This window comes from Cydia fagiglandana, chromosome 4, assembly GCF_963556715.1.
Source record: "Cydia fagiglandana chromosome 4, ilCydFagi1.1, whole genome shotgun sequence".
In the NCBI taxonomy this organism is placed as follows: Eukaryota; Metazoa; Arthropoda; class Insecta; order Lepidoptera; family Tortricidae; genus Cydia; species Cydia fagiglandana.
In genome coordinates, this window is record NC_085935.1 from 8,233,662 (window position 1) to 8,261,431 (window position 27,770).

The window sequence follows — 27,770 nt, forward strand, 5'->3', positions numbered from 1 at the left end:
CTATAATAGCCCCTCTGAAGGCTACCAATGCAATTAAAAACATTTTTCCTTTTAATTATCCACATATTTCAACATGCCCTTAAAGACTCATCAAGGGCCTGTAAAGATCAGTTTCAAAAGACGTAAGTATATATCAGCAACGGAGTGTAAGTAATTGCAATGATACTTATATACGTAGGCAATTAGTTGCTGATTGAAACCGAAATGGATGTGACCCTTGCAATTTTATTACTAAATTGTCTTAACACCGTTATCGTCTTACGAATGGGTAATAAAATGAGACGGCTTTATGAATATTGAGGTATCGAGGACGCCGCAAGGTCATGTGTCCCGTGACTGGCCGGCCCTGAGCCAAAACTCTACCGTGCTTATTTATCAGAATTAATTGAAGCTTAATGAGAAGCCATTAAACACACAGAAGTCAAGTAATAACGCTTCGCTGTTAAGGCGGAATTGCTAAATATCCAGGCTACGCTTCGTCGCTGAAGACTCTCATCATTTACTCATACGCGTCTATTAAGCTCGCTCTACAAGAAATGTATCATTACATTCATCACTATCATTAGCTTACTTACAGTACTTACACTAAAGTATTTGCCCTAATATGTAACACTAACAGAATATTTTTTACAAGATTAAGTAGTTAAATTCCATTAGTATTAAGTTACTACTACTAGTTATATTATTAACTAATTACCCAGATTCATTTTATTCCTACCTATAAATTTTACAATACACATTTCTTTTAATAGACATGACGTCATATACTTAATTCCCTTTGCTGTGCTTACTACTTATAGTCTGGTCTGACATAGGTAGGTTAGTCTAGACAGGTCATATTCATACTCGTAAATTATAACAAACTCTAGTATTTAAATAATGAAGACTGACAACCTTTATACAAAACCGCAAAATTGACAGTGTTGTAGATGACAATATATGTAGATATATTATTTTATGTTAGTTATTTGCGTTTCCATATTGCATATTGTACGCCTCTCTGACGCAGGACATTACAAACTGTTGTCAAACTAGAAAAACATCTCTGTAACTCATGAGCTCATGAATCTCATGACCAACAATAAATATATTGACTTGACTTGAAAACTGACACCCTACTGCTATTTTTTATAGTTTTAAGACGTAAAATTGGACTTGACTGACCCCAGTTATAGTCACAGTATCTAGATTTAAAGCATAAGCAAATCATTTTGAAGGGGGCTCAGTATACTTAAACTACATGGACCCATTAAATAAGAATATGTCTAAAATGCTTTTATTGTGCTTTGATTGTACTTATGTGCATATGTTGTATAGAGTTGTATTGTGCTTCTTGAAAATTTACAAGTCTCTGATAGTGATAATTAAATTCACATTATGTGTTTGCTCTGCAAAAACTGACATAAGTAGTGTTGGCGAATATGGACAATAAATGATTTAACGACTTGCCGAAACCGGTAGCTTAGTTTTATTTACTTGTAAAAGTATTTACCTAAATATTTAAATTCTGGGCATCTTGAGAATACAGAGACCCTGCAAAGTTTTAATGCAGAGTTTTAATGGTTATCTCTGCAGCTTACTTGTACCTACAGACATGAGAGCCTGCGACCTAGGAGTACGCCTCACTGACATTAGGTCAAGAATACATTTATGAGGATAGCAGCCGATGTGTGGCTGAGTAATATGCAAATACAACTGTATACTCAAGCTAAGCCATCCAGCTTTATACAGCCACAAGTGTTTGCTATGTCTACAAAGATTATATCATAATTTTGTCATTACTCATTACCTAGTCGTATCGTTAGATGTTTGTAAAGTTAGATGTTTACAAAGTTGCAAGTTGCGAAAAATCCCGTATTGTTCAACGCTGTGGAATGATAATTCATCTTGGAACCGCGACAAATTGGTCTGTTAGACTTAAAAAAAATTAAGTACAAATATATAATAAGAACTTAGTACGTTACAATATAAGTGCGAAAAATATGGAATCCGCAACGAGGGACGCCGATTAATTGTTATTTTACAGTAGGTACATATGGCCCTTTAAATTTTCGACATAGTCAAGTACGTTATGTGCTAAAATATGATAAGTAACCCATTGTTTCCAGGTTGGAACTACCCAAGAAATATTGTCATTCCACATAATCAGAGTTCATGCAGACATTGAGCACCTGCTTAGACAAAATACTCCAAATTAGACGAAGATATCTTAATGAAACCTATAATACAGTAATTAGAAATGATACGTAACACTAAACTCTTTTGAGATAACGTCAGTTACGTCGGTATTATGCAGTTTATGTTCATAATTAAACTGATTAAAAGAGAGTAACACAGTAATGAATGAGTATTGTGAACTTCCCTGCATTAATAATTAATAATATTTACGTTATGTAACAACCCTAAATTAATATAAATATGGTTACTTCGAACAATATTACGAGTATAAGGTAATAGTTGTAAATACGAATACGAATGTGACGGTATGACCTGGTTCCAAAATGTTTTCAGTCGTTAAAGCGTTTATGAGGGTTTTCCCGCAACTGTTATGATTTTTATAAATTAAAGTTAGCATTAAAATTTAAATTCTACACTCGTTAAACTTTTTCCACGTTCATCCTTCAACAAATTTGAACGATGTGAGAATATTGCTGGTTAGTAAAAGGTTCGTGCGGCACAAGTTTTGTATTAAAAAGTGTCACCTTTACGACACACTCCTAGGTTCCATTTTCAAATATCAAAACCCTTATAGAGTGAACAAAAGACGCGCGTTTCAGTTTCCATGCACGTGAGTGGCGTGAGGTCTCCGGGGGTCGGGAACGCGCGGGGCAATAGAGCGCCGACGCCCTGGAGCCGCCGTCCTCGCGGGCGACCTTCCCGGGCAACGACCGGCGAAAGTGACGAGCTTTTACTTTCGTGGGCGTACGGAGCCTGCGGTGACGCGCGCCGCTAGTTTTTCCTACGTTTACGTTTCGCTTCCTTTATATCAATTGTTTATTAACTGTGGCTTGTTTCCGGACTCTACTCTGTACGTTAAGAGTAGCAAGAATGAACTAACTTAATGAGACAGGAATAATGAGGGTTTCTCTTTATTTAACTATAATAACCTACGACGGAAGTAAAGTTCGATATAAGAGATATATATATGGTGGACGTTTCAGTTGTTATATCTGGGAGAGCTTTGCTCGGAAAACATAATAATAAATGCGCGTTTCCCCAGAGATAAGACCTAGATCGATTTTCCGCAAATTTCATCGAAATCGTTAAGAGGTGATTCCGAGACCCCCTAAATATTTTGGGGATCTCGGTATATACATACAGTAGAACCCGCTTAAGACGATTCTGAGGGGACCTAGCAAAAAAAGCGTCTTAAACGGAAAATCGTATTAAACGTGAATAATAAACTAGTACTATTTCATGTACAAACACCGCAGCGGTGATAATGAGCGAATGATATCTAAGTGTAGATAGGTATAAGTTCACACTCACACTTTAATCTAGGAACACTGACGATGGGCTCAACTAGAAAGACGTGGGGTAACTAACTGCAAATAAAAATCTGGGAGCGATAGCTTGCACTCCGTGGTCCGTCAAGAAGATGGCATAGCATTCTCATGCCAAAAAACCTAAGGTAGGTAATAAACACATTAAAAAATATTGGCTAACGGCGTATTGCATAACAATACGACCGTACGACGGTTATGTCAATAACACAAAAGTGCAAAATGGTGCGTAACTGGAATTTTAGATGGCGTATTAAGCGGGACGCGAGTCGTATTAACCGTGAAAAAATGTATGAAAACGGGCCTAAAGTTGCAGGGACCGGCGTAAAATGGCGTATAATGCGGGAAATCGTATTAAACGGATTCTACTGTACATACACGATGATTTTTAATCGGTGATCAGGAACCAATTTTTCTAATTCAGTCATCGATGGCGATCACATTTAACCAGAGATGTGACTTATTTGAAATACTTGTATTTAAAATGCAAATACAAAATGCAAAATACCTATTTTGTATTTAAATACCTTTTGAAGAAAACTATTTTGTATTTTATTTGAAATAGTTTTTGGGACCTATTTTCTATTTTCAAAATACAAAATACTTTATAGTAGGTAGGTAATGTAGGTAGGAGTTATTGTTATCTCTTCTGATGTTACAATACTGGCAACTCTCTCATTATTTTAACATGGAACTGTTGAATCTGCTGTTTAGTAACGTCGCACATGACCACAAGCGTAGCAAGTGGTTAAAAAAGTGGAATCTTGAGTGTTGCGAGGGTTTCAAGGCACGAAAGGAGAACAAACTTTTTGCCCTGGTGAAACACAAACGAGGTGTTTTCATCACACTAACGAGAGGCATTATAATAGCTGTAAAACATTACAAATTAATGCTTTAAAAGTTGGCCATTAAAAACCATCATCCATACCTACATCCTACCGGTTAATATGAGAAAACTATTAGAAATTTGCACTTTAGCTAGAGGATTGATTTCAAAGAATAAAGAGAGTCTTTTCAGCTCGGAAATTCCGAGTAATACTTTTTAATTCAGACTAGGTAGAGTACCTTTTATCGCAAAGTATTTGTATTTTAAAAAAGTATTTTGAAAATACCTATTTAGTATTTTGTATTTAAATACAAATTCAAAAACTATTTTGTATTTTGCATTTGAAATAGTATTATCGAGGAAGTATTTGTATTTTGTATTTAAATACTTTTTATAAAGTATTTTTCACATCTCTGCATTTAACAATGAAATCAATCGCGTTTTGTGTTGTTACTGTTCTGTTACGTTTCATTCTCAACTTAAAAAGCTGTTAAAGAGCATGAATGTGCCTATCATATAAAACGCATACAAAGATCGAGTATGTCCTTAAGAACAAGACGCACATTATGTTAACACGATGATCTAATAAAAGACCACCGTGTCACATAACACCACGTAAGGTTAATAGGTATAAGTGAGGTTCAAGACCACTTCATGCTAAAGTAGTTCCTGATCAACGTTTCCTTATTTTCATTTCATTCTTATTGGGAATCGTAGGCTCTGATATGTCAATAAAGCTGAAAATGAAATATTATATTGTACTGATAATGAAATAATATAACGAAAAAAATATGCGCGATATGAATACTTAAATATTTGTAGAAAATAATCACTAATAAATGCTAAGAATTAATTAGATGTTGTAGGTAAAGTTATTTCTTGTTTAGCTACCTTCTTAAGTGAATAAACCCACAATTTGTAAAACAAGTTATATTATAATACATAATTTTAATCATCTCTTTTAAGCGGCATTATAAATCATTTGTATGAGAAGTTATCGCATATACCTTAATTAATTGTCGTGTTTTCCACAAATTCTTTTTTTTTGTTGCTTCTTCATTCTAATTTACGTTTTTATCGAAGTATGTGCTACATCCGCTTATATAGCTTAAGTGCCCAGGAACAGAGATGACTCGTTTGCGAGACACGATTATGTCTGTTTTATGGGATCTAAAATTTTAATTTATCGGTTTTACCATAGTTTAATTAAGTGTTAATAGATAGGTAACTACTAAATTTAGATACGGCGTTCGTTCAGTTGTGGAGTTCGATAGCTCATTCGTACTCGTAAAGACGAAATATATTTATATTAGATTGCGTTCTAAATCTAACTTGTATTTCCAATACTTGAGACAAGGCTAGATCTTATACCCATGATTTCATTAGAAGCACAAAATAAGTATCGAGGATAAAAAATACTGACCGGTTCTTTGCAATTTTGCTAGATCCTGTACAGCTCTTCTACCCATAACTTATCAACCCGAAATTAGAAAACTCATTCAGCTTTACATTCGTTTTGCTGTAGGTTGCACATAGTACAGTCCGCGTCAAATATCTATACAGTGACTGCCAAAGTGGCCAAGTATATCGCAACACATCTTTATTCCTGTGGTAACACCGTGTTGATTTAGATTTAGTTAGATAATTATCGTCATTATATACTTAAAACTACAGTATAAATTATCCTAAACTAAACTAATCTACACGAATTCATATTATGATCGTAAATACGTATAATTTACATCATTAAATAATGTCAAAAATACAATTTAATTACATAATATATTTGGATAAGTACCAAGTAAGTAAGTAAGTGCCTGTTTGATACTGTTACTGACTACAATAAAGTACAGTTTGGAAATAGTTTTCTTGTATAAAATATGGGGTTGTAAATGTAAATGCGTGGTGGGTCATAGGTGCAACTTAGTTAACCCGCACTGGCAAATCCTCAGGAGTATAAATTATTTCGTCACAGCCATAAGAGCAGGTGACACCTCCTACCTACCTATTCCTACCTCCCCTATTCCTTACCTTACCTCGTGACACGTAAGTATGAGCTTTTAAAGTAAAACGAATTTATTTTCAACAGTACAGGTTACAGATTATGTCAGGGGTCTCCACACTAGGCTTTGCCTGTATCGGTATCGCGGGAAACCAGGTACAAATTAGTTAACATAACTAGTTTACATAGAAATAAACTTACTTAATAGTTTAAAACTAAATAGTTGCACAAACATATTGCAGAATATTAAAACTAAAGTGCATAATCTAAAATATCTTCAGACTCGGCATAATTTAGAGAGGTCAATAATTTGAATAGGAATTTCTTAGCTAATGCTGGTGATAAGCAGGTAACTTACTGTTAGCGCACTTCTCGGGCACGGGCAGCGAGAGGAAGCGGCCAGGCTTCTGCGCGTGCGCCAGGCACGCCAGCGCCGCCGCGAAAGCCACCACCAACCACCTTTGCATCTGAGGACAAAACAAACACTTTGTTAAATTTTGTCATGTATAAAAAGTATAAATACCGCCCATATGTTTACTGGAATGAGCAATTAATCGTCAGCTAAATTATTCGTCTACATTTTTGAATGACGAATGATTTATTTAAGTACTTTTTCGTCCTTGAAATATATTATCGCTTTATTAGAGCGTTTCTTTTATTTTTTGCCATTTTATACATTGTGACATTTTTTGCCTCTTTTGTGTTATTTTTAGTCACGCGCGATCGCGAGCCCTTTTCATCCTTATATAGGGTTGCCAGATTCGAAGGCGCTATTATCGGGAAACAATATCAATTTTTCGGGATTTTGGGACATAAGTCGGGAAAAAAATACATTCAAATTAAAGTACCTAATTGTATTGAAAACAACGATATTTTACATTATTGGCACTACGTCAGCTCGCTCGCTCGACGACAGTTCGGAACTTAAAATTATTGTTTTATAACGTGAAGCTGTTTTTCGGGACAATTTTCACTTTGTCGGGAATCGGGAACACATGCTAAAAATCGGAAGAATCCCGCCAAATCCCGACCATCTGGCAACCCTATCCTTATATTAGGAGAAAAGAAGTGTCTTAAAATTTCCATAAATTTTTCAAACTTGCCTTTTTGTTACTGCCACTCTAAGTGCACCTATGGGGAAATGGTAAAGGTAACACAATAGGAAATAACTCTGGGACATTTTTTTATCCCATTAAGATCGAAAGAGCTCGTGATTCTGAGTAGAAATAACACAAAAGTGCCAAAAAAGGTCACAATAAATAAAAATGGCACAAAATAAAAGAAACGCTCATTAGGTAATTGGTTCGTATTTAGGTTTGCCAGGTAAGTAAGATTACATAAGAACTGTAAAGGGATCAAGGATCAATTTTGATTCGCATACAATTATCCAACACATGACTGCTCTCTGACACTTATTGCCGCACTTAACCTAATGGGAACATGCGCATAATAATTTCGAATGCCAGAAGATTTGCAAATTAGCGTGCCTATGCATTATGCTATTCTAAATGCCAGTAGGACTAATGGTTATTTAATATAGTCGGGGCTGGAGTGGCATGTGGGTCTCACGGCGTCGTGTCGTGACGCAAGCGTACAACCTCATCCTGTGTCATGTGTCAGTCATTAATGACGCCGTTCTAGATTCATACTACTAATGGAGTTTAAATTAAATCTACAATATAATTACGATAGTAAAGTCATTAGTTACATTACAAATTATGAAACTGAATTTATTCTCTCTTTACACATTATTATTTGAACGCAATTCTAGTATAATATTGCATAACTACATATTATTTATTGAAAGACTAAAGAATTAAGTTAAGAGACTGTGTGGTCTATCGCTAGTGTAATGGGCTGCTGTGCTCAAATGAATTTGACATAACGTCTACAGTTGATTTTACAACCGCAGCGCTTGCTGATGACAGGTCCTTCGTCACACCCTGACAAAGACTACAGTAAATATATTAGTCTTGTGCTGCTTCAGATAAAAATCCTTCCCCAAAGAACTTATGCTGCATATAACGACGACCGGTCTGGCCTAGTGGCTAGTGACCCTGCCTGCGAAGCCGATGGTTCTGGGTTCGAATCCCAGTAAGGGCATTTATCTGTGTGACGAACTATAATATTTTTTTCCTGAGTCATGGGTGTTTTCTATGTATATAAGTATGTATTTATCTTTATAAGTATGTATATCGTCGCCTAGCACCCATAGTACAAGCTTTGCTTAGTTTGGGGCTAGGTTGATCTGTGTAAGATGTCCACCAATATTTATTTATTTATTTGTTTATATAGGTTAGGTGACGCGGTAGGTACATGTTTTGATGGTAGGCTGTACGGTTAATATAACTTGGCCTTATCTTATTAAGTTGACTAATCTATCAATTCAATTTGCGTAATAATACCAGTGGTAAAACCTTGTGCAGGTGCTTGCGATGCAAAAAAGTTGCGCCACCAAAAGCCTGAATTATTTCCAAAAGTCTTGTGTTGTTGGAAAGTCAGATTGTGGGCGGATGACGGACTGGGGCGCGCCGGTGCGTTGGGTAACCTCACCTTTTGGGAAATGTATTTAATCGAAAACTAATATTGTCGATCTTAAGGAGGCATATCGCGAGCAATGTCATGGGTAAATAGACTTAGACTGTACAAACAAATGGAAAAACAAGGCTTCTTACTTAACCATGTGATGACTGGTGATTAAATATTAGCAGAGTTAAGCAAAAATTGGTGGTCAATCATAAACGTAACTACCGTAACATATATAATAACACCGTAACATGTACCTATGTATTTTTTTCTAGTTGTTTGCTTTAGTAAATACGATTTGCACATTTATTTGGTTGAAACTAAAAAACTAATACAAATAGGTACATTTTGGTTAAAATACATTTTTGTTTGAAGAATTAAGCACTTCTTTTCAACAGGGTTAGCACACATCATAGTAAACGCTGGATGTAATAAATATGTGTTTTATAAAAAACATTAATTTTTTGGCCTATGTTATCAAGTTATGGATCAACAATAAATAAAACGAGAAGTATTATAAGTCCACTAGATACCACGTACAATCTTATCAGGGATCGTACCCCCTTCATTTCGTCTCTTGTTTCTTTCGCAACGTTGTACTTGACATAGGTGATATTAGTCTGACTGACGCCAAGTACTAATATTTGTTCTAAACGACGTCGGGACAAGCCCGTCGATTGTTTTACGATTGCGGGTCACACGTTGGTCAACTGTACTGTCATTACGTAAAGTTCCCCGAGGCGACGCGTGACACGACTCACACGACGCGACGCCCAAACTCTCGACCTGATAACCGTTAACTGTGTCATACCAGGCTGTACGTAATAATAACCTAGCTACCTAGTACCTTACTTTCTTTAGATCACTTGGTACCAGCAAATATTTTCTAACAATCAATCTAACTTGTAGTTTTATCACTAACCGATAATTCCCCATTTTCCTCGCTGGATATTGATATAATGGAAAAGGTTTTACACAATTTATTAAACATTAACTAACTAGGTATGCCCCTTCGTTTAACTTTTCGATTTTTTGATTATTATAAGAGTTGGGAGCGAAAACTTAAGAGGTATCAGTCCATATTAGCTATTTGTTTAGACAGTCCTAACCTAGTTCTACTGGTTATAGCCCTCATCAATATTATATGTATAGGTATCTAGATGATGTAGGTGTATCCTAGGGAGGTTACGTTTTTACCTACTAGAAAGTTTATTCTTACTACATATGTTTAACAATCTTAGCACACGTTAACAAAGACGGTATGTGCCTATACTATAGGTAGCCAGCACTTATTCAAGTGTTGTAAGTACATAAAGTTTAGCTAACAATATTTGCCGAGCCAGTCATTAAAGTAATGACTAAAGTCATGTAATGACTTCAGATGATTTAGTGGAGTGGGTGCAAAAAATTGGCAGATCCGTATTTGTCACACATGAACATACACACGGAGAAAAAAATATTTTACAATATTACCAGATTGTATAGTAGTTATGATTCTGGTGTAGGAAAACAGATTTCAGCCATGTTTAATAGACTCGTATTTTGGACAATATTAGAATATTCTAGTTAAAATATTCTAGTACACAAAAACTTTGATATCGTTTTGGTAACAAACTAATAGTAACAGAGTAAAATATGCATTTAGCATACAACACTTTACAATAATTGCGATGTTTACAATATTTATTAATTCGGTTCACTATCATCTAGTTTAACACACCAATAATAAAAGTGTGTATTACAAAATCTTTGTTTAAGGTCCACCTTATGTAATTCATTTATAGGTACTAGATTTTCTCGTACCTGTTAGCGGATTTTTAATACCCATTACTTACTCGAAATTTCTTGATTACTATGAATATTTTTACTCATAACTAGATACGTTCTCTGTTGTCTAACATACTCTTTTTAATGATAACAATAAAGGGTGGTTCCAGCAACAATAAAAATTGTTGGCATTACAATATTATTGCACACTAAACAAAATATTATTTGCCTGTAACGAAAAACTGTTCGGTCCACGACATGAGCTAACTGCGGCCCCCCGCACCCCTGCGCCGCCGCCCGCAGCGTCCAGAACATTCTGTCATTTTCACCGAAGTCCGGACAGAGTTCATTTCAAGTGTCGCCAATAATAAATGAATCAGGTTGCTTTCCTGTTTAGATTACCGGTTTTAGCAAAAAAAGTGTCTGTGTGTAGTGAACAAGTGCGGACGAAGCGAATTGCGGTTTAATTGAAAATTTATACATATGTTGCTAATAGTGATAAGGTTATATTGGAGTGTTCTTTTTGTGTGTTGTGTTTGCTACCAAAATGATCTCTGTGTTATATTTGCCATACGCTTACTAAAATTGCGGCCGATAATTTATGTTATGTACTACTAAAAATAAAACGAATTTAAAAAGAAAAGTTTGTTTTTACTTTACTCATAGTAATTATTAGGATTGAGATTTTTCTGTTTATGTTTCAGGCCACCACTCCTATACCACAAACATCATTATTGCGGACTAAGCCAATGTAGGTACTTACTGCCGAGTTAAACAGAATAATGTTAAACACCTTAGGTAAGTCTTCGTCGCAACAAAAGCATGTTAAAGCGAAGACTCACCTAAGATATTTAACCTAACTCTGTTTCACTCGACAGTATATTACAATTTCAGTCCGCAATAATGATTTACTGAACACAAATATAAAACCCGTTAAAGTCTACAATATATATAGTAAACAGAACATACTGTTTATTTCATGCCACAACAATTATATTTAACACAAACATAAATCTGGAGGGCTATGATGGTTATGTCACCATATCATTAATCATTTAATGCATGATATGACGACTATCTGATAAATTATATAATTCGGTAAAAAGTCGCGAGGATAACGTATAAGTGGCTAATGATAGCGTGATATGTTTTGAGGTTTATAAAAATCAATTTTAAACTCGATGACTTAAGGTGTATATTAAAGAAAAGATGGTTAAACCACATTCTACCACTTATCTAGATATGTCATTGACAGTTAAATTTATCCATAGTATGAGCTTTTGAAAAATCAATTCTAAACAAGTTTACTTAAAGCGTATTTTAATGAATAGTTAGCTAAATGACATGCCGCACACACCACTTATGCACATGTGGCATTGATAGTTAAAAGTTATTGGATGGTTTAAGATTTTGAAATATAGATTCTAATTGAGTTTATATAAGGTTTTTTTGAAGTGAATCTCTTATTCCATCGCCTCAAATTTAACCGTCTTTATCATGTCGCAAAATCTACTTTATTTCTAGTACTTAGAATTCATAGTCTTTGAAATAAGCTAATACATTATCGGACGAAAGTAGACTCGGCTACAATACTTAATTCACGATTACTGATATTTGCTTGTAATGTCATACAAAATTTTAAAGACAGTAGTCGACCTTATTAACCTAAAATCAAATAAATAATTCTGCCGTGCTTATTAAGAGCAGTAACTTATTTTGAAATCTCTTTCAATTGTAGAACATATTGTACAAGTACAAAGTATCCAATTGAATGACACTTCAAAATGAGTTAGAGTTGGACCAAGAAAAGTGTGCAGCGGATTTGATAGCCCACGCAGTGCAAGTGTTATTTATACGTCATAATTTCATAGAAGTTTGACGTCTAAAATAACACTTGCACTGCGTGGGCTATCAAATCCGCTGCAGACATTTCTTGGTCTGACTCTATTGCTCTTATTAAAAGCACGGCCGAATTGTACAGTCATCAGCAATAGTATCTTACACAACTAGGGCCGCAAAAATATGTGACACGTTCTTATTTGGAGCGCAATAAGAGCGCGTCATATATTTTTGCGGCCCTAGTTGTGTAAGATACTATTGCTGATGACTGTACAATCACACACACTGTTAACTGCACATCGGTGGACTTTATGCCTTTTGAAATAAGGTCCACCGATGTACCTACAGTTAGGAATGTTGCAGTTTAGAAAAAGAAATTGTTTATTTGAAAATAAAACATAACCTATTCGCTGGGTGCGATATGACAGCGGACTTTGAAATGTCACATGGCTGGCTGTCATTACGAAGAGAACAAATAATTTCAATGAAATATTGTAATTTACATATATTCTATTTGAACACGTAAATCTTCATTTCCCCTCTAAAATGGCATAAATGGCACAATCAATAAATTTCAGGTAGTACACACACACGGACTTTCTCATGGCTGACTTTACGAGAAGTAAAGAAATAAAAATCGAATAACGCATTTCATATAGGTAACTAAATATCTGGAAGACCGAGCTATGCTCGGAAAACATATAAAAACCTAGCTAGCAGTGGCGGCGCGTCCATTAAAGCCGATTCCCACCGGCTTGCCTGTTTTTGAATGTTTGAGCAGAGTTGTAAAGGAAATATGTAAGCCATATTAGCCCCGGGTTGCCTATGGATATGTTTGACGCGCCGCCACTGCTAGCTAGATCAATTTTTCGCCCCCGAAACCCCCATATAGCAAATTTCATCGAAATCGTTAGAGCCGTTTCCGAGATCCCCGAAATATTATACATATAAATAAATAAATATCCAAAAATTGCTCGTTTAAAGGTATTAGATAGATATGACTGTAGTGTCGTTAATAATGCAGACTTTTCGTGTTTTTCCAAAAGGATAATAATAGGTTTTGGCTTAACATGTGCAAGATGTACCTAAAAGAAATCAAATATGAAGATCATAAGAGCCACACCATTGAAGCTCCTGTACCTAATTCGTCAAGCTTCAGTGACAAACGTCCTTGAATGTAAGCTGTTTTTTTCTGTTTTTGCAATCTTTGACGTAGTACATACATAATATTATGAATATTATGATCCATTAATGTAATAGAAAGTAAAGAAATAATTTATTTTTTACAGATTGATTCTAGTCGTTATGTTACGAGTGGAAAATGTGATTGTGTGTACGTTAGGAGTAAACATATCGCGGCTCTGATGTACTACATCAACTACTAAGAAAACTTCCCAAAAACCAGTGAAGATCAGCAATTGGGCAGACCTAGTGCCAGACAGTTCGCCAAAGAAAATAACTCAAAAGGGAAATACCTACTTTGAAGAAATGTATGCACCTGTAAAGAAAATTAGGTGTAATCCTTTGCCGTTACATGTTGGAATTGAAGGGAGAGTCAACATTAAAGTTAATAATGGAAGCTGGTGCTTTATTTATTATTATTACTTTAAATACACAGATACGTAGGTAAACTCCCTAGTAAAAAGTGACAGTTGGTCTGCCGAAAGTTTCTTTTTGGGCCACGGTGCGCGTTGCGATCGATTCGTGGTTCTCCAACCCAGCGAATCATATGTATATCTTCTAGTAATAAGTAAAACTAAATGACTTAACAAATACAATATTACCCCCACTCTGATTATAACCCGGACGTAATGTGCCAAAAATACTGGCGGCATTACCTCGCTAAATGGCCAGTGATATTTGTTGGACAAGGAAAGAACCAGAGCGAGGGTCACAGCCCCTTTCCCGTAAGCGTCACCTTATACTAGTCCTATATGTTGCGGCAGGAGCAAATATCGTCAGTCATCGCCTCCCGCTTAATACTTTGTCTGAGATGATAGTTTCTTAGATGCTATCGTGAATTAAAAAAATGTCAGCCGGTTGTATCGCTGTGGAAAAACCGTCAGTTGATCACATGAACATGTAAAAAAAATTTTTTTTCAATCATCGCCTCCTGATACTTTGCCAGATGATAGTTTAGATGCTATTATAAATAAAAAAACCGTCAGCCGGTTGTATAGCGGTGGAAAGACCGTCAGTTACTTGCATAAACATGTAAAAAATACGGGCCTACCATTTCATGCCTTAAAGGGGTGGAATTTTGTATGGGGACTTAACAACAACTGCACAACAAACATTGTCAATAGGAACTGTCCCGCCCGCGCGGTGTAGGACCGGCGCACATAGGGGTATTTCACTAGAAAAGCTGGCCAAAATGATTTATGTACATTTGTATCAGGAGTTCTATTGTGTGAATCCAAATATGCTAATTTAATTTATTTTATACAACTTTTATACATTTGCCGGTTGGTGTAGTGTTGTATCGTTTATATACCGGTCAATAGCAGAATAAAACATTCTTCAAGTTTTAATTATTTGATAAACAGCTCCTATCTGATCAATCAGACGACCCTTCATCACTTTCACCTGTTGAATCTGATGATAAGTCATCTGACATCGCGTTTGCGTCTATGTTTGGGCCAAGCATCATGTCCCTAGCAGCAAGGCTAAATGGTTTCGCTGATTTTAGAGGCTTAGGCCTAATGCTCCTCAAAAACGGATCTGACGTAAGTAGCAGCCGATTTAAGACGTCCAAATTGCACTGCTCTCTCGAGAACTTCCTTGAAAAGCTCTTCCTAAATTCTCGGAAGTGCTTATTTCTGGCCTCGGCTGCCTCTTCGGACAAATTTCCTATAGGGAGAAGGGCATATTTCATTACAACAGGACCATGCAGTAAACTTTTGTGCACGGTTGGGGTCATTTTATTCATGACTGCATCAAGTTTTTGTAGAAATTGGGGTTCGTTACAGTCTTTTATTATACGAAAAATGTATTCTCTGGTCACTACTCTCACGCCAGAAGGACCTGCCATGATAAATCAGAAAATTATTTTTTCCGACCGCAAAAAGAAACTTTGTTTGGTAATATCGCTCAGTGTAAAAATTCTCGTAATTCGTTAATGGGCACTTCTGGGCACCCTAATTTTAAATAAAATTGCTAGAGAATTAAATGTCCTGTCGAATAGAACTACAAATTTAGCCCAATATAGCCCAATAGAACAACTTTCGGCCTTTTGAGTTCAAGTCAAATTCGTAAATTCATAGTGCAAGAGAGTACTTACTGAAATTTGATATTAAATGTATATAACCCTTAGTAAGAAAATAATAATAATCAAATTAAATTAAGCATACGTGGTGAATCCATTTCCCGAACAGATATTTTAAAATATCACCTTATTTGTTGTCTAAACAACGCATAACAATTGTAATATTTATTATCGAATTTCCGCTTTCGTAGATGTGTTTTAGTAAGAGCGGTTAAATGACACCGATTTCACAAATACCCACCACACGCAGCGAAAAATAAATATTGTTTTAGTATCTATGAATTATATGACTAAGGAGTTCGGCTACCCTTTTCCCGGGATTCTACGTCGTGATACATTCTACTAATGGCCAGCTTTTTTAGTGAAATACCCCTATGTGCGGCGCTGGTGCAGAATTTAGTCAAAATTTGGTACGGAGATAGTTTGAGTCCCGGGAAAGGACAAAGGGTGATTCAAAGGGGGATTCAAGAAATCACCCTTTAAGGGGGTGAAAAGGGGGGTTGAAATTTGTATGGGGAATCAACAAAACGCAGATTGAATAAAATAATAGCTACTTACCTAAATTAATAATTCCACGCTGACGAAGTCGCGGGCAAAAGCTAGTATTATAAAGGCGAAAGTGTGTGTGTCTGTCTGTCTGTTACCTCTTCACGCTTAAGCCGCTGAATCGATTTAGTTGAAATTTGGTATAGAGATAGTTTGAGTCCCGGGGAAGGACATATATTAGGATAGTTTTTATGTCGGAAATTATCAAAGGAAGGAAAAAATCAAAGGGGTTGCATGTAGCCCTTAATGGCCCGTCGTTGGAGTTCTCTATGCTAGTTTTCTTCGATAGCAGCAGCTGCCAAGAAGAAATGATATTATTATCTTGCCATCCCTACAAATAATGTACGTATTGATAATGTTATATGTAAATTCAAATATAATTCAAAGTTCAAATTGTATATATTATATTTAAGAAAAAAAAACAGATACTTACCTACTGATATTTTAACTTAAAGAAATTTTTCACCACTTATATACCACAAGAGCACTTATGACTTATGAGTGAAGTGCAAAAAAATTGTACATAGTTAAGCACCTGTAATTAGTCCAAAGTTAATTGATTCCATTGTGTTACCACAGTTAAGCCATTTCTATTTAAGTTAGATGCATGAAAGTGTGTTAGCGAATGCTATAGACTTATATGTGTACGATTTAAGTACAATAAAATACAAACAATACAATTTCCATAGTTAATTTTCGTAACACAAATGAATCAATTAAGTTAACACTAATCACAGCTTCTTAACTGCGCTTATCGTGACCCAGTGAGCACTACGATAAATTAATCAAAGGCTAGCCGTCAAAAATCGACTATATGTCTAATTATCCAACAATCGTAGCCATTTACCGTGTATTGTTGTCCAAGTGGACAAAACGGTATGAATGTTATAAAACTGTATAAATCTAGACAAGTGGCATTTATATCATTTAACTTATCCACTTATCCACTAAGTTTAAGTTGGAAATGTAGACAAATGACATATTATCCAACGACCATGTTATGCAGTTAATCATTTAACGATTATCGCTGTCAAAAGTGGAAAAGACGACAAATCAATAAAAACTGGATAACATGTCAGTTTTATCATCATTTATACAGCCATATCATTTATCCAGTCGACCATCATAGCCTTACTGGTATTCTCCAATACTGCATATAGTAAACAGAAATTGTTGATTATTTCAGTCTGCAGTAAAGATATTGAACACTAATGAAATATCTGATAAACTCTACCCTGTCCTATAATGATGGCTACAGATAGGTTTTGTATACTACACAAAATTTATTTTCTACGATACTAGGTAAGTGGGTAATAGGAACTAGAAATGATGTTGTAAAGAACTAGAATTTTCTATTAATGTGTAAAAAAAGTCTAGTTGTCACATATAATACAATAAAATCAAGTTAAATTTACAATATTCTGGTAAAGAACACTAGATTTTTTTCTCCGTGGCAGAAGAACAGAAGGCAAAGAATCATTTTTAACACCTTCTTGCAAATTAGGGTACCTACCACAGCGTATTCCAAATGCAACATAATTATAAACCTGAATTCTATAACTACGTTAGACCATACATTGAACACGAACACACGTTCGCTCGGTTCGCTCGCGCTAAGTCAAAAGAGTAGGTACTTACACTTTTTCAAATCAAAACAATATTCACATTTTTTGACAGAGTACTTACCTAGTTGAACGTTTACGGAAGATTTAAACGTGTAATTTATCAGTCATTTACGTGCCAAGACAGTTTTTTTTTCATAATTTAACTCGGTCAGTTCTACTCCCAAACATAAATTATCCGCATTACCCGCCTAAACAGTTAACACTCATTATACGCGCGCGTACCAAATGACATGGAAAAAAAGTCACGCAAAGAGGATCTATATGGCTCATAAAAACCAGATTAGCGATGTCGTGTTTATGGCATACGGACCCGGAAGCCCAGAGCGACCTTGACACGGATCTGTGACGGTATAATTGCGATCCCATCTCCATCTCATCAATAAATATAGGATCGTCGTGCACGCTCAGGGTTACTGGTAATTGACTTCCGATCACCAATATGGGCATAACCACCTCAGTTCCGCTGAGTTTGATGGTTCATCTTGTAATTTACGACGCGTATAAGTAATAAAAAGTCAATTAGGTGATAAGGTTGTTCAATTATAAAAGTTAAGTTATTTTGTATTTTTTTTTGGAAATGCGACGTCTTGTATTTCATTGGCTGTAGCAGTATGATAAAATAATGTATTATAGAAATGTCCCTATAGTCTCCTAGTCACATCTACGCATGCATTTCAGTGATTAAGTTTGGGAATTGGGATCGATTAGGTACCAGAGTAGGTACTATATACTAGCGATGTGACGAGTCCACTTTTTTTCGATTCGAATCATTCGAATCGATTCGGCCACTGATCCGAGTTGAAATTCGAACTGACTCGACTCGACGGTTTGCGTGGTTCGCGACAAGGTCACGGGCCGCGGAGCCGCAAACGAGTCAAGCGGCAGTTGTTGTAAACAGAACCTTCAGGACACCGAATTAAGGTTTATTTTTCAATGGCCATACTACCAGTGAACTCGACTCGGGATGGCGAATCAAGCGGCAGTTGTTGTAAAAAGAACCTTCGGGCTATCGAATTAAGGTTTATTTTTGAATGGCCTTAGCGTAGCGTTGACTCGCCTCGGAGAGTTGGTGAATTGGCGATTCATTCGCCGAGTCAGCGGATCGGATACCAAGTTACCAGTCAGTTTAGTGGCCGAGTTGATTCGGATTGCCAATAGTCTTGATTCGAATCAACTCATCTGTAGGTTGATTCGGATTATTCGAATCAGATAACTCGACTCGCCCATCGCTACTATATACAGGGTGATTCCGGGGTCGTGGAGCAAGCGATCAAGGCATGATACACAAGCCCATACTGAACAACTTTTACTATGGGATGGGACCAACTCCGAAATCGCGAAAAAAAAAATTGGTAGTTTCATACATTTCGGCCGATCACATGTTGTCGTGTTCTATGGGAAGGCCAGTTTTTTTTCGCGATTTCGGATTTGGTCCCATAGTAAAGCCAGCGATCAAGGCATAATACAGTGATCGGCCGAAATGTATGAAACTACCAATTTTTTTTTCGCGATTTCGGAGTTGGTCCCATAGTAAAAGTTGTTCAGTATGGGCTTGTGTATCATGCCTTGATCGCTTGCTCCACGACCCCGGAATCACCCTGTATATGTGGGGTAATACACAAAAAAAAAACAAAATGTGCTATTTGTAACCGAAAGTTAAGTGCTGCAGGTACTTAGAGCGTTATTTCCGGTTGTGATTGGGACTTACATCGGCCTAAATGTAACCCGCAGTAGTTTTAGAATATATAGAACAGTGAACGAATGCCCAATAATGTAATACATTTTTAGCTTTCAGTTCTTATATTTGCCAATTGTGAACACTAAGTATGTGTATGTGTATGTGTATGTCCGTCAAATTCAATTGAGGGATCAGACAAATCAACTTCGAAGGAACGTTCTACATATTCCACTAACTGTGGTAGGCTACCTCCAATAGATTAAGGACAAGAAAGTAAGTTAGGTACGAAATCCAATTGTGACCCCAAAGGCTTGCTAAAGCCAACTTGGCTAAACAAAACTTCCCACGTTTACTCGATCACAAACAACTCGTTATCACAATGGACTGAAGGCGAGGCTCGGCTCAATAGTTCGCGAATGTAATGGCGAGTGCAGTGCGAGGTTCCCTCCAATAGTCTAATCTAAACAATGTGTTTCCACGGGGCGTTTCGCAAGCGTTTCGAGGTCGGTCGTCCGTCCGTCAGCTTTGGTCACGATGTACGATCCTCTGCAGGCCTAATGCTAGGGTTGTCACTTGCTGGTGAAGTACCTCAAGTAAAGTAGGTATAGATTGTGGAATATGTACAAAAAAATGTACGAGGGGTCTCAGGAGGTTTAAGTTAACAGTTTGTGTTACCTAATAAAGAATATAAAGGTTATTTGCTGTAAGCAAAAGGTAGAGTCCATAACTCATAACACATTCTACCTGTCCTGTAGATAATCATGATTATAATTGAAATTTAACGATCCATCCTTGGAATAGGAAATGATAGTTATTGTTGGCCAAGGCCGACAAAGCGCGTTTATCTAATATTTTTGAATGAACAGAAGTCAATGGTGTGGCGAATGTGAGGGAGTAATTACCGACAATCGGTGGCATAACCGCGGTTAACAGACACATACTACTTCAAGTTCAATGCTACGATACGTCGGAGGCGAACGAGAGATACTTATAATATGAGTTAGTATAACCTGTATAACTAATGTACTACACTGAAAAAAATATGATCTATCGTGCGCACATTAAAGTGATTTTATTAAGATTAACTGCTATATACAATGTCAACGAATGTACGTACGTACGTAACGTACGAACACTATTTACTGCTTGTTTTAATAGGCTCATATGGAACTGTTTAAAGCATTAAACGTTTTCTCAGTGTAGCTAAATAATTTTAGTAAAATTAAACTTACTAGAGTGTGACTAGACTAGACGTCAGTAATTGTAACGGTTCTAATTATAAAATAAAAAAATGTAAAAGGTATGGCCATGTGATAACTGATAAACTAAAAAAAAAAACATTATTATGCACAATTTTGAACTTACGTTAAGACAAATTGTGTTACTGCCTCTATATTCATCGTCATAAAAAAATTACGATCTTGATCACTTAAAACGGTTTCAAGAGTATACATATGAGATATGAGTCAATCAGTTTGGTTATGGATCGGATGTTCGATAATAATTCACCATTAATGTGTATAAGTGCAAACAATAGACATAATAGAGGCTTTTATCGATGAGGAAAGAGCAATCACGCGTACCCGCCGTTGCACAACTACAGGGTGATTCATGAGACGTGAGCAGGACTAATCCTGCACACTCAGTAACGGATAATTGATTGATCACCGTCGTATTTAGATGAAACAACCACACTTTTTCCTATTTTTTAACTTTTTGGTGAGGACAAATTTAATTCTCTACAATCATGGTCACCCTACAAGACCTAATTAATAAACATAAAACCTCTTTTACGAAGAAAATAAAATGTCAAACCTGAGTGAGATACGAGTTTTCAAAAGTAACCAGACCGTGATGACAGTGATGACATTCAATTTGACACAGAATATCGATAGTTTAGTAATCTAATGTTAGGGTGACCATCCATGTCGTAAATAAATTAATAACTTTTTTTTTCAACACGACTAGAAAATTAACGTTAACCTCACTAATACTGATAGGAAACAGTTGCTTATAACTTACAAAATGCGCAGTGTTAGTCCTGCTCACGTCTCCTGAATCACCCTGTATAGTGGCTAAATTGATATCTAATATACCTATAACATGACCTAAACATGTGAGAAGCGAGAATTTTTACGATACATAAACTAGCACTTAGGTTTAATTTATTGTATACCTATACAAATAATATATTTTACGAGTTAAAATTGTTCTGTTGACCATTATGTTAGTTTACGTCTTCTTTGTAGTTTGTACCCGATACGATGTTTGCCATACCTATGCCATATATATGTCGGCGGCCGATCGTAAGATCAGGCATATCGTGAAATTCCTAGGCATATCGTGAAACGTGAAAATCTTTAACTCGTTCCATGAGCGATCCTATTTCTGAGCAGCTTGCCCTTCGGGCATCTGAAGCAACCTAACGAACCTATCCTACCTATTTATTGGTTTAATGTAACTATGGTCAAAACATTACACAGGAACATTACGATCTGCCTGATCTTACGATCGGCCGCCGACATATATCCCATAAGTCGCATCTAAACGGTGCCAAACAACTTAGCTGAAAAATACTCATACAAAAGACATCAACGCACCGCCGCGTACATAAAATAACTAAATTGCTATAAAATCCACAATCCTCTATGACACGTAACATGATGATAATAATTCAATAATAACCGGACGTTTTTTACGTTAAGGTCAAAAAACTTCCAGCTATTATTACCTAAAACACGACAGTCGAGAGGTCCGTAGCCTTGACCGGTTGCGTAACATTCGACATTTGTCCTGAGACGTAAATATCTCGTGTTGCGGGTAGTTCGCCTTTCGAAAGGCTGCCGGTTTGAGCCTTAATGTCCTATCATCAAATAAGTGCATTCGCTGATTTGCAACGCCACTCGGCCTACACTCGATCATTGCTTTTTGTAACGATGCATTGGTTTCTCGTAAGTAGGCTTAAGAGCGAGACCATTTTGATCTGAGATCACATCAATAAGTATTTTTTCACCACACCAACTCGGAAAGGCTTACTTTACACTTCAAAAACTGACAGCAAAGTTGCATTTTATTCACATGTGAGGCAAAGTAATCAAATGCAAATTTAGAGTTGTTTTCTCATGTTCGCGTGTAGAATTGACTTTTAAACGATAATTTTGGATGATAAATATTTAGTATCATTCATTTGGATTTGATTTTGTGTGATATTTTACATTTAATATTTGCTTTGGGTTGGTGTGGTGAATAATTTTGTTTCACTCGGGAGCAAATTCTGTTTAACTCTCGTGCTTTGAAATCCTCGCAACGCTCAAGATTCCATTTTTCGAACCACCGCTACGCTCGTGGTTCAATTTTGGAATCTTTCGCTTGCTCGGGTATCAATATTAGCACGAGCGAGCGGTTAAACAACAACTTTGCCCCCTTGTAAAACAAATTTAATAACTATTTTACATTAGATGATTTGATGTACAATATCATAACATACCCTATGTAGTGCATTTAGTCCGAACTCTAGCTGTAAACAAGCTATTTTTGGCTTAGCAGTGAAACTCTGCGATTCATTTAATGTTTAGAACTTTAATAAATGAAAAAAAAAAAGATATTACAATGATTTTATTCATTAAAGTATTCTTTAAAAATTCTCCAACATTTATGACTGAAAATGAAGTCTTAACTTTTATTTCAAATAAGTAACATATATATTTAGTCATTCCATCAAAATAAAAATAAAATGATTTTCCCACACGAAGAGGCTTATGGTATGGATCAGGACTAGTGACACTTGCTACTAGTTCAGTAGTCAGTATCATGTTTCATAATCGGCATGATCTTGTAAGATACATAGCGATCTTTTTCGATACGATCGGTTGTCGAACCAATTCGCACTGCGTTGCCCAACGGACTCATTACTTATCTTTGTAGTCGTGGGACCGCCTTTTTGTTCTATTTCGAGCACTTAATTAATGCACTATTGTAATTAAACCATGTGGTTGGGCTTCACACTGTTTGGATAAAAGTATGTATGTTACTATGTTACAAGTCGTAAGATTGAGTTGAAAAAGTTTTAACAAAGTATTTTTTTTTATGGATTCATTAAAAAGCTTTAACTAATTTATTGTTGTAAGACCATTAACAACTGACGAAAAGATGACTTTTTTTTTTACTAGGACTAAAATATGCGCAAAATCCTCGTCTCGTTATGGTAACATTCCATTTCTAACCGTAGCTGCACTACCGGTACTGAACGCGTCGCTGTCAGTGTCAATTTCCATAGTAAAATCAACAGTAATGCAGCTGTCGTTTGAAATGGACTGGATGCCTATTGCAGTTCCTAATCAAGTTGCAGTTAGGCCCGCCAATCCGAGTTTCAGCCTTAAGTTCCTGTTCGATCGATATGATATTTATCATGTGTTTATAACAAAATGGAAGCACGAAACTAACAAAGGTGATGATTTCCGGTGATTTCCACTGTTATAAGTTACGTACTTACTAAATAAAATTCATACTCGATCTATAGATACCCGATCTTGGTCCCTTCGCCTGGCGTGCGATGTCTCTCCTAGGATGAAATTAGTTGATAATTCTGTCGTTTCGGAGTGTGAGTAATCAAATCATAGCTATGTTTATAAAACATCAAGCTTTAAGACTATTATCTTTTTGTTCACGTAGTTTATAATAATTTATCTAATATTTGCAAAAACATGATGCACTTAAAATGACTCACGGTTATTATTATTTACTTACTTTTTATCGGAATTTAAGTATAATATTTAATGTGATATACTTATGATGGCAATTAGGGTCCTGTGACTTTAAAGTTTATACCAAAATGAACAAGAAACGTATTGTAACATTTGTAACTACACAAGTAGGGAGATGAATACATATCTTAGATGTACTTAGCACATTCTCGGCGAATTAACAATGTAAGCATATATTTTTAAAATTTAAATTAAATAATTATCGATTTTTACATTTAGGTAAACAACCACGTCAATAAACTGTTCAAAGTTTTGTGCGGAGCAGTCAAATCCAGCTGGTCTACATAGTTTAGACTAAATATCCATTTTGAAAATCCACATTTCTCATACTTTCTAAAACATTCGCTACGTAATGTTCTCAAACCTTGTAACAATGACAAATGAGTATCGAACAATGTTCGGCATGCCCAGTAGCTGACACAGATCCATGCGAGATGCGCCGGCGGCGGCGACGGCGCCTGTTGCAAGCTGTCAGCGCCGTCACGCATGCGTAACGACAAGTGACAGTCGGCAAAGGACTTCGTTTTGGAAGTCTTAATTTTAAGTAAAATGTTAATTTTATTGGTGACTGGGGAGGGGACAGCGGGAGACATTATGAATGGCATTCCAAAGAATTGAAGGTTAACCCGTGTTTTTGATTTGGTTGACGTGAAATCGAATAACACTAGGTACACTTTTGTTTATTAGTATTTCTCATTGTTATTGTACAATTCTGGAAAAACTGGTAAAAATATAATGATTTTTTTTAAATAATAATTTATTTGTAATTTGTGCTCGATTAAATTATAGCAACGGCTGTTAACTCACTTATAAAAGAAGAATATTTTAGTAAACATAATAACATTTTCTCTAGCGATAAGTGTAGTGAACCGAGCGTCCAAAACCGTCACCGCAACACAATACCTACCTACCGACTATAATCTCACTCATAAAGCTCACAACTATAGTCCAAAATACTCTTAATCCAAACCCTTAATAATAATGGAAACGAGAATGTCGAAGAAAACGGAGAAGATTCCATTACCTATTATTAGGATTTGGACAAAATTTGCATACATTTTAAATCGAAGTCAGAAAAAACAAAAAGAACTTTGGTATTCGTACTATTTGTAGAGGTGTATTAGTTAATAATTCGTAGTTGTTTTGAACTAATTAATGTATTACGGCGTATACTAAAAACTGAAAAAATACCATGAAAATGAACATAAATTATTCGTGTTTCTACATTTTATATTTATTATTATTAACCGCGTATACTATTCAAATGTCAGACGTCCCTCAGCCGGAAAACCGGTAATGTAAAGCTATACTTATGACATAATAATACCTAATACGGATTTAATGTATCACTTAGCCGAATAACATTAAGCGGCTTAATTAATAAAACACATATTTCTAAAGCGACGAGTCGATGACGTTTAAAAAATATGAACAATATCTTAATTGAAATGTTAAAAAGCAAAGTAAAAAATATTATATGTGATTAAATTATTATGTAGGTAATTAAGTATGTAAAGTTATTGGCCACTACATAGTAATTGGCCACACCTAGCAAATCAGAAAGAAACAAGCCAATTGAAGCCTTATTGTTAAGAGTGGCCAATTACTATATTACTAGGTAATAGCCAATAACTATAGCAGTTACCCTACTTACCTATAGTATCGAAAAGTACACAAAAAATATAATTATTTCAATGTTTATTGGTCTACTACTTCGTTGCTACAAAGTATATCTACGCAATATATTCGTCTTTTTGTTTTTTTTTTGTTTCCAAGTACGAATAGGTGTTTTCGTAGATTCATAATAAAAAAGTACTAAATACATAACTGCAATTTAATATACAATTGTGTCCAATGACGCATAAGTTTTTAATCATGATTGGATTATCATAGTTTAAATTTAATTAGATGCCCATGCTTAATTAATGACTGGCCGGATGCCGTTTACAACTCGAGATACAGACAGATGTAGCAAGACAACAACAGGTTCTTATGATATTAACTAATGTTAACTTCTTACATTCTAATTTCTCCGAAAATCAGTCTAGATCTCTTAACAAATTGATTCGGAATAAAATTATGAAATTGGATTATAAAATATTAAAGCGAAAAGCAGTTTGGTGTTTTCATTAATTTTGTTGAACATCGTCGATATATAAGTATCTAATTGTCAGTTTTTTGCAATGTGTTGATTTCTTTATAAATGCCTTTGGTGCCCTTCGGCGTCTATGCTGAAAGTGTCGAAATGACTGTAGAAAAGGGCTCTTAGGCATAATCTCAGAATCGACGGTCCGTGTTGCAATTGTGGCTTGACATACATACGAGATGTTCGCTGTAATTTGCAGGCGGTACTTGGCCCGGCGGTTCGCACAAATCGTTAAGGACGCTGATAAGCACGGATTAGCAATTTTTGTGTCGGCCCTGTCATGAGTGACGAGCCTTCGGGCTCTCCGAAGCGCGTGACGCAACACATAAGATCGGCATAGCGGGTCAGGGGTGTGCCCCTAATTTATCTTTTGATTACTGTACCAAATAAATGTCACTAAAGCAATTAGGTAACTCAGAAAATGAAGATTCAAAAATGAACCTAGTTTTTTTAAAATAAACCCGAATTTTATGCGACCCCGGATGGTCCCACTTTTACCCTTAACCCCAAGTTCACTTACCTTTATTGTTGAATTAAATACTATATGACGGCGGGAAAAATCACAGAGGCACTGTCGTAATAGCGCGCGGCTGGTTTGGGCGAAGTCTTATATAGTCGGCGTAGCGGGGATGCGCGCGGCCGCGCGAGTATGGGGGGCACGGAGCCGACCCGCGCCGCGGGTTCATGGGAGCCGGGACCCTATCATATGTCACACTAATTTGATTATTAATTATATTGACAACACTCAAATTAATCAACTGGGTGACAAAACTGTTGTAGCTAAGTACTTTAACGAAACACTTTTTGTGTATGTTTTTGAAAATATTTGCCTGACTACTGTAAAACTAAAAAGACGGAATATCTAGGTTATATGGTTAGGTTAGGTTGGTTATACCATATGAGTTAGTATATTAGGCTTAAATAGGCGCAGAGGACGAAGGCGACCGCCTGGCATTGACCTTTGAGGTATCATGTGACCGGCGATATTTACATTGTTTTGAAGATAAACCAATTAATTGATTGAGCCTCGTCCATTTTATTACTTCCACATGCTTCTACACCACAAAAATACGTATTTCCAAAAAAATTACGTCTAATTTAAAATACAGGGTCAGGGGGCTTGGCTCTAGAATCTAGATCACGCACCATTCACGAAATGAGGATTTTACTTGGGGATTTTGACCGTTCAGTAGAAGCTTAGCTTCTCTGCGTACAAACATGTATACCTACATTATATACAGGACTGTACGTAAATCTTACCAATTTATGGTGGCCAATAATCTA

The 27,770-nt window shown here is 36.0% G+C and overlaps 1 protein-coding gene across 1 annotated transcript in view; it reads right to left on the bottom strand.

Moving 5' to 3' along the window:
- The window catches only part of LOC134663606 (uncharacterized), a 33,795-nt gene extending 6,692 nt beyond the window's left edge, over nucleotides 1-27,103 (bottom strand). The window contains exons 1-2 of the mRNA XM_063520023.1: nucleotides 27,007-27,103; nucleotides 6,690-6,798 (exon numbers count right to left, since the gene is read on the bottom strand). Of these exons, the coding sequence (XP_063376093.1) occupies nucleotides 6,690-6,798 (109 nt within the window). The 5' untranslated portion in view covers nucleotides 27,007-27,103. The remainder of the gene's footprint in view (nucleotides 1-6,689; nucleotides 6,799-27,006) is intronic.
- Nucleotides 27,104-27,770: the final 667 nt, after the last annotated feature.